Source organism: Crocuta crocuta, unplaced genomic scaffold (assembly GCF_008692635.1).
Source record: "Crocuta crocuta isolate KB4526 unplaced genomic scaffold, BGI_CrCroc_1.0 scaffold71, whole genome shotgun sequence".
NCBI lineage: Eukaryota > Metazoa > Chordata > Mammalia > Carnivora > Hyaenidae > Crocuta > Crocuta crocuta.
The window spans coordinates 872495-880261 of record NW_027527548.1 but is presented as its reverse complement, the minus strand read 5'-3'; the positions used below and the strand labels follow the sequence as shown (position 1 = coordinate 880261).

The following is a 7767-nucleotide window of genomic DNA, read 5'->3' as shown; positions in this document are numbered from 1 at the left end:
CATGTAGGGCAGGCGAGTGGGGTGAAGGGGGCTCTGGGGGACAGGGGAGGGGAGGAGAAGCCTGCGGAAAGAAAGAAGAGGGAGGTGGGGAGCGGGAAGAGGGGAGAAGATTCTCATCCTGAAAGAGAAGCCTCACAGTCAAGCCAGCAGAACCCTCTCTAACCTGAGTGAGGTCTTCCAGAACGCCTCTGTGGCTTTTGCCACATAGCAGTAAAAGCCATTTCCTTTCAGCAAGTTAATAATAGGACAGGAAGAGTCAATCTACATGAAACTGGAAGGATCGAATAGGCCAGCTAATCTCCCTAACTGGCAACCCAGGTCCTTCCTGCCTAGAAGCCCAGGACGGCCACTTGGGAAATCCCCCTCCCCATGTCCTCGCCCCCACCCCAACCCTGGCTGGGAATGGGGATTGGGGGGGGGGGGGGGCAGACTGCTCCAAAGTCTCTCCAGGCTATTCCCTCTTTCCAGAAGCTGCAGCCATATTGCCGAGAACGAACTTCCCGGTAATCTCAACCAGAACCAGATACCTCGTCTGCTTCTCAGGTTTCCTGCTCCATCCAAACAGGCTGGTAACAAATGCGGACACTTAAAAAAGGAAAAGCAAATCATTCCAGGTAAAAGGTGTCATGATTTTCTCCCTTGTGTATAACGTGTGTGTTACCAGCCTGCTAGTAAGGTTGTAACCTGTGTTCTTCTAGGTAGCTGCAGGCCGTGTGAGCAAACGTGCTTCTTCCACAGGCTGATTTAACGAGAAAACAGACGGGCTCATACTCACTTCTCTAATACCTCAGTCTTACACTAGTAGCCCCAAATCTCTCCTAGAAAGGGTTCTGTAAAGAGAGTTAATGGCTGAGGCTGTGCAGGTCCTCCTGCGGTCTTGACCACAACTACTTGGGCCACAGGAGCAGAAACGCAACCAGAGACAATATGCAAACGACCGAATGTGGCTGTGTGCCAATAAAACTTTATTTACAAAAAAAGGCTCTGGGCAGCATCCGGCTCACAGCCTATAGTTAGTGGACACCTGGTCCTTGTAAAGCAGAAAATGGGTACCCTGGCTGTGTGGGAGGCCAGGGTACATGAGGTGAGAAATGGGGGGGGGGCCACAAATGCAAATCCCTACATGGAGCACAGAGGTAACACACGTAAATGAAAGGGGTCCTTGTCCCAGCTTTTATTCTTCTGCGTGTAAAGCACAAACAGCTCTCTAAGAAAAAAAACTGCCCAGCCCTGGAGCCTGAGGAATGTCACTGGCATTCCGCCTGGACGCTGACGAGACGACCCGAGGGGCAGAACTTGGCCCGTCTTAAGCACAGCTCCAGCGATGAAGGCGGCGAGCAGACACACTCTCCCAGTGCCGCCCGGGGTTGCGGGAGAAGCCAGCGAGCCCACGACCCCCTCCCTGGTCGCAACGGTGAATACACTGCCCCGGCCCAACAAGGGACCTCCATGAGTATTTTTAAGTTTCCAAGACAATGCACGTATATACCCTGAACTCAGGGGCAGTGAAGAGGAACCCCATCTCTTTGCCACGGTTGATCAAAGATACACACTCAATCTGTTAGCAGACTATTTATCAATCCTTAATGATGGGGAGAAAAGAAAATAAAAATAAACGTCCCCAAAAGGAGTCTTCAAAGTCAAACGTCCCGAGAGCTGAAAGAGTGGTATTTTGCGGTAAACGTCCTAATGTCATTGGAGGGAAGATGTGTCGTGAGCCATCTACTGCAGGAAACCTCGCCTTCTTCCACCAAATGCCAGGAGCATCCCTGCAGGCTTTGGGGTGTCTCCGCTCACCCCAGTCCCAAGAAAAAGCACCTGCATGTTTTCAAACCATTCCTACAGGGCAAAACCACTGGACCAAAGAGGTATAAAAAAATTAATCGTAAGCCTTACGTACTTTTCCCCCTAAAACTAAAGTGTGTTTTAAAGTTCCTCACACAGGGGCGCCTGGGTGGCGCAGGCGGTTAAATGTCCGGCTTCGCCTCACATCATGATCTCACGGTTCGTGGGTTCGAGCCCCACGTCGGGCTCTGTGCTGACAGCCAGCTCAGAAACTACAGCCTATTTCGGATTCTGTGTCTCCCTGTCTCTCTGCCCCTCCCCTGCTCATGCTGTCTCTCCCTCTCTTTCTCTCAGAAATAAATAAAAAACATTAAGTGAAACAGGGTCCAACCTTAAAACTTCAACCCCCATTTCCACTTGGTAATAAAAGGTGTCTACCAAAAATGGAACGATATGGGGGAGGGGGCGGGTTGTTTTTGTAACACCAAAGAAGTTTTCTTTTTTTGAAAACGGAAAAGTAGAAAAAGAAGAGAGGATGGGGCGAAGAAGCCTGACATATGCCAAAAATCAAAACCACCTGAACGCTTACGAGAACCAGAGGCAGGAGGAATGAGCAAAGCAAGCCAGGTAGGACACTGCAGGGAGGGGTAGGGAGTGTGGAAAACTACAGCCCACAGGCCCTGAGTCTAAAGGAGCAGACTCTACTCCGCTCCAGCTGTTGCTGGATTTTTCTGAGTTTTTATAAGAACCCAAAAATACAAGTTGTTATTTGAAATCTCATGATCTTCAAATGTTGGGTGACTAAGAAATTATATTATTGGTAAAATCCCAGCACTTGCAGACCTACAATTTGCCTTTAATTCCATAATTCTGTAATGCTCTAAAATTCTAAAAGGAAGAAAGAGGCAAGGGAAAGTGTCCAGAAGAATTTTCTTTTTTAAAGAGATTGAAGTTTCCCTTAAGGAAAACCAGACTGTGCCTGAGGGAGGCTGTCGCTACTATGCAAATATCACATGCTAGAATGAATGATGGGGTCGAGGTTCAGGAATTTCATTTCGTTACAGTTAAGCCCGTTTCTCTTTTTGCCAACTTCTGGCTGTTTGGCCCCAGGGAGTTTCAGATCTGAAAAATCTGCCTTCTATGGTTACCAGTCCACACCCCTATGTTACAAGGTAAACCGAGGCTGAAAGCTAGAACGGCAACTGACAAGGGGCACAGGGAGCTTCCCGGATGCAGTGAGGCTAGGAGTCCCATCTCCAGGTCAGGACACTTCCTTTGTGCACCGGTCCCGGAAACTTGTCTATCAATACTGAAGATTATAGATTCTTCAGGAACAGAACCGGGTCCTGGTCCAGCTCCTCAGGGTGTCCTCTTTTCTACATCCAGAGAGCACGCTGTAAACACAAGCGTCCACCCTGTGGCCACTTCTGAGGCTGCTAGTCCAGAGGGGACACGGACCGACACACATGGCATTGTGGTCACAGGCCTCACATGTTAGGGAAACGGGACCCATGGATGGGGAAGGGAGAGAAGAAAACGTGCAGACTGGCCAAGCCGATCAGCTTCCAGAGAATTACGAGCCACTGCCTTAAAACACAGGTAGGAACTTAAAGTGTGATGCATGTGTGCACGCCCAGGGAGAGACCGAAAGAGAAGGCTTTCTGCACAGAGGGGACGGTATTGGCCTCGGGTCGCCTGGTACCTGATAAGACAGGGTTTGCCCAGGAAGTCAAATTACTAGCTGGGTTAAGGTTTGGGGACTATCTGTAGTTTTCGGGTTTCATAGTCTTTACTCCCAGCAGCCATGGGACGGCTCCTGGGTGACGAGAGATGGAAGTCACGGCTTCAAGCTAGACAAGCCAGGTCTGAGCTCGAATGCAGCTTCTAATTTGCTCAGAGGCCGCGAGGAGACAACTTAACCTCTCTGAACCTCGATGTTTTCATCTGTAGCATGGAGATAATTACAGCCCTTTCTCACTAGATGATTATAAACATTAACACAGAAAAATGCTTACAACAGGGAGTGAGTCAACACTGCTTTTATTATTATGACTGCCAACAGTGGTGTGTATTTTTCAATCCCCCTAAAAATGTATTTAGGACCCATCTGTTTCCTCTATTTGAACGGGATTCCCAACTCATTAGGCCTGCACTATCCAAGCCAGTGGCTATAAGCCACAGGCAGCTACTTACATTAAAATTAAATTAGAGGGGCGCCTGGGTGGCTCAGATGGTTAAGCGTACGACTTTGGCTCAGGTCATGATCTCACAGTTTGTGAGTTCGAGCCCCACGTCGAGCTCTGTGCTGACAGCTCGGAGCCTGGAGCCTGCTTTGGATTCTGTGTCTCCCTCTCTCCCTGTCCCTCCCCCACTCATGCTCTCTCTCTCTCTCTCAGAAATAAATAAACACTAAAAATTTTTTTTTAATTAAACTATATTAAAAATTCAGGGCACCCAAGAAACAGACTCTTAACTACAGAACATGAACCTCTGGTTAGCAGAGGGGCGGTGGGTGGGGGGTGGGGATTAAGAAGGGCGCTTGTGATAAGCACCGGGTGCAGTATGAAGTGCTGAATCACTAGAACGTACACCTGAAACTAATATTACACTGTATGTAAACTAACCGAAATTTAAAAAAGAATTCAGTTTAAAAAAAAAAAAAATCAGACTCTGGGTCACATTTGCCATTTGCAGGTGCTCAATGGCCACACATGGCTTGTGGCGACCGTACTGAACAGCCCTGTTCTAGAACACTTCTACAGCTGTCGTTTCTCTACTTCACACGTGGTTTGTGTGGCTGTTCCACTTAGCGTCGGGCCTGGCTTAATTTTTATGATCACATTTGCCTCAGTTAGCTCAGTTCATCACAACGACCCCCTGTGATCAGTAGTGGGGCTGTCGCTCCCATCAGCAGATGGGAAAACTAGGTACAAAGAGGTTAACTTGCCCACAGCCACACGGCAGAGGCAGAGCTGGCATTTCGGTATGTAATTTTGAGAACGGAAATAGATTCGCGTGCAGAAATGCACCCCTCTCCCCGCTCTGGGCATTTAACCGTTGCTGGGTCTCTTCCCACGAAAGCAACAACCTTGTCTTGTTCAGCCTCCGATCCCAGGGCCACGTCCGCACTCCACAGTGCCCAAGACGGATGAATATGTCCAAGGAACCCCTGCTGGGACATCCCCACTGGGACATCATGCTGTTTCCTCCAACGCTGGGAGACTGGACCCCAGGGTCCACGAAAGCAGCTCCCTTTTTCTGTTTTTTGGTTTTTTGTTTCATCAGAAGACTATCTAGCCTGCATCCGAGAATTTTAAAACTAGGTTTGATAAGATCCAAGATGGCTCATGGATATTTCTATCTGGTTGACAGGTCCTGGCTGCAGGAGGAGGGTGGGGTCTAGAAAAGACTCGTGCCACCCAGGGTCGAGGCCACGAGACCAAGGGGTGACCAGTCACCAAAGTGGACAGTGGACACCAGGCAGACACAGGAGCTGTCTTCCCACAGAGCCACGCCCGTCATTTTACAGATGAGAAAGCTGAGACCAGGAGGGAGCCTGCCTTCACCACGCCACCACCTCCAGGCTGAGCTCAGAACCATCCTACTGGCCTGGCCTGGCGGGGAAAACACCCTCGGGCCCCACGGGGAAACAGCCCTAGGGCATTAAATCCAAGGAACCTCCCCCCATCCTAAAGCACGGTATTCTTCATCTCATCTGGGTCACTGCCCTGTCCCCAAAACAGATCTGAAAAGCTAACAGAAACTGCTACACAGACCCATCCTGAGCTGCCGTACTGGTCCTAATGCAAGGACAGCTGCTCAAGGCAGCCTGCTAACTGCCAAGAACAGCGGCCGTCAGAACCCCCTGGAAAGCTGCGGCGCGTCCCACCGGCCCTTTACCTGCTCCTTATTGTTATTGTTCAGTAAGCCGGGTTTCTTTTTCTTTTTAATGGGGCTTGTTGACGTGTCCTGTGGCGAGTGGCCATTAGAAGAATGCGGAGGGCTGGGGAACTTTCTTTTCTGGGCCGTTCTCTCTGTGGAGCCAGGATCTGAAAGAGACACGCAGGACCACATATTTTAAAGCAGTCAGGGAGGCCTAGCCCCCACGAGGGTTGGGGGGGGAGGACACGAGGCATTTTGTCCCCCAGGCCCAATGCCATTTTAGCGTTCCTCCTCCAGGCATACACTTACCCCGGCTCTTCAGTTAAGGGACTCAAAGGTCAGACCGGTTTTCTTCAGCCTACGTACCCTTTTTGTTAACAATTTAAATCGCTGCCAAAATACAAAATCGAGAAACTTCACATAACAACCTAGGTTTGGGGCTTCTCTTAAAAAACAAAAAGCAGATCAGGGCCTGGTACCACCAGACGGACCTGAATCCCTGCAGGCCACTTTTAGTCGGAAATGTGCTCTCCCTTTGGCCGAAGTCCCCACCCTTCTCTACTGGGTCCCAGTAGACCAGGCCACGCCCCAGGTGCCCTCCCTCCCCTCATCCCAAAGAAAGAGGTCTTCTTGTGATGCCAACGGCAGAAATCCACGGAGGAGAGACCGAGGCCACACACTGCAAGAAACCGAAGGCGCACGCGCTTCTGTGTGGAAGACGATGACATTTATTGTGTCGTGCCTAGTGCTCTCCTCTGAAGAGATCGACATCTGTGACACGCTCGCTGACTGTCATCTGAGCCAGGCCAGTCCTGTCCATTTCTGCTCTCGTAGCATCTCATTTAAACACAGATGCGTCCACCGCCACCCGGTCTTCACCTGCAAGGCCTTGGCTCCACCCACGCCCGACGGCGGTCTCGTGAGCGTAGGGGCGAAACAGTGGCACAGTGTGACGCGCCTGAACACTCCGAGACAGAAGTTACAGGCAGGAGGGGAGGAGCTGCGTGAGAGCAGAGGTGACGGGGTGGGATGTGGGACCCAGAAGGGCGACTATCCCCAGAGGTAACCTGACGACACCCCACCTCCAGCTTTAAGGTGCAGGAGCCCAAGCACGCTGGCCACACTGTGCGGCACCGACCTCTGAGCGTTGACAGGGGCCACTGGGGCAGGTGACCATGGTGCAGGACGGACACCAGCAAGGCATGGGGGGGGGGGCCTCCATTCAAATGAAAGGCAGACAGAGCATCTTCCAGCAGGTTCGTTACAGGAAGACAGTGAACTACTTTCACAAAATCCAGTCCATAGGATGGAACTCTCCGTTCTCACCGGGCAACTGCAGGAAAATCCTGAACACGCGTTCGGGGTGCTGTGCGGACACACAGCCCCGCGAGGAAATTAACTGCTAACCACAGGCACCTGGAGGGAGAACAGACCCCAGAGCTTGGAGGACCATCCCACAGACATCAAGACAGAGGCCCAGAGAGGGTCAAAGGGTTGGCCTAGAGGCACAGCACAGTCAGCGGGAAAACCCACCGGAAAGGGGCAACCTGGGACTGGCGTTCCCCCAGAGGGAACCTTCGGTCTCTGAGGCCCAGGACCCCCAGCCCACTCCACCCTCGTACGTAAAGAGTCTCTCACCTTCCCCACCTAGTCTTTGCCTCAACGATCTCCTCCTAGAAGCACATTCGACAATCACAGGAAGCAAAGCACGCACGAGAAAATTCAACTGAGAGGAACGGGGTGTTGCACCCAAGCTGGAAATGACTTAAATGTCCACAAATTAAGGACAGGTCTAATAGCATACAAAAAGCCATATAGTGCAATGTCTTTTTTTCTTTTTTTTTTAAACACGTAATCTCTATATCCAACGTAGGGCTTGAACTCATGACAGAGATCAGGAGTCGCATGCTTTTGAACCAGCCAGGCATCTCTCATACAGTGGAATATTCTGCAGCCCTTAAGAAGGCTGCGGCACCTCAGGCGCATGGGTGGCTCAGTCGGTTGAGTGTCCGGCTTCGGCTCACGTCACGATCTCACAGTTTGTGGGTTCATGCCCCGCATCGGGCTCTGTGCTGATAGCTCAGAGCCTGGAGCCTGCTT

At 50.9% G+C, this 7767-nt stretch overlaps 1 protein-coding gene across 17 annotated transcripts in view; it reads right to left on the bottom strand.

Annotated features, from left to right (window-relative positions):
- Positions 1–7767, bottom strand: part of ZMYND8 (zinc finger MYND-type containing 8) — a 133163-nt gene that overhangs the window by 77601 nt on the left and 47795 nt on the right. For 16 of the 17 annotated variants that reach the window (XM_077766119.1, XM_077766034.1, XM_077766071.1 and 13 more), the window contains one exon: positions 5686–5834. Coding sequence is in view for 15 of the 17 variants with exons in the window: in XM_077766034.1 (XP_077622160.1) it covers positions 5686–5834 (149 nt within the window). In the remaining 2 variants the exon portion in view is untranslated. Of the gene's footprint in view, positions 1–5685; positions 5835–5976; positions 6129–7767 lie in introns of those variants that run through there. The other variant, XM_077766109.1, reaches the window with a different exon arrangement.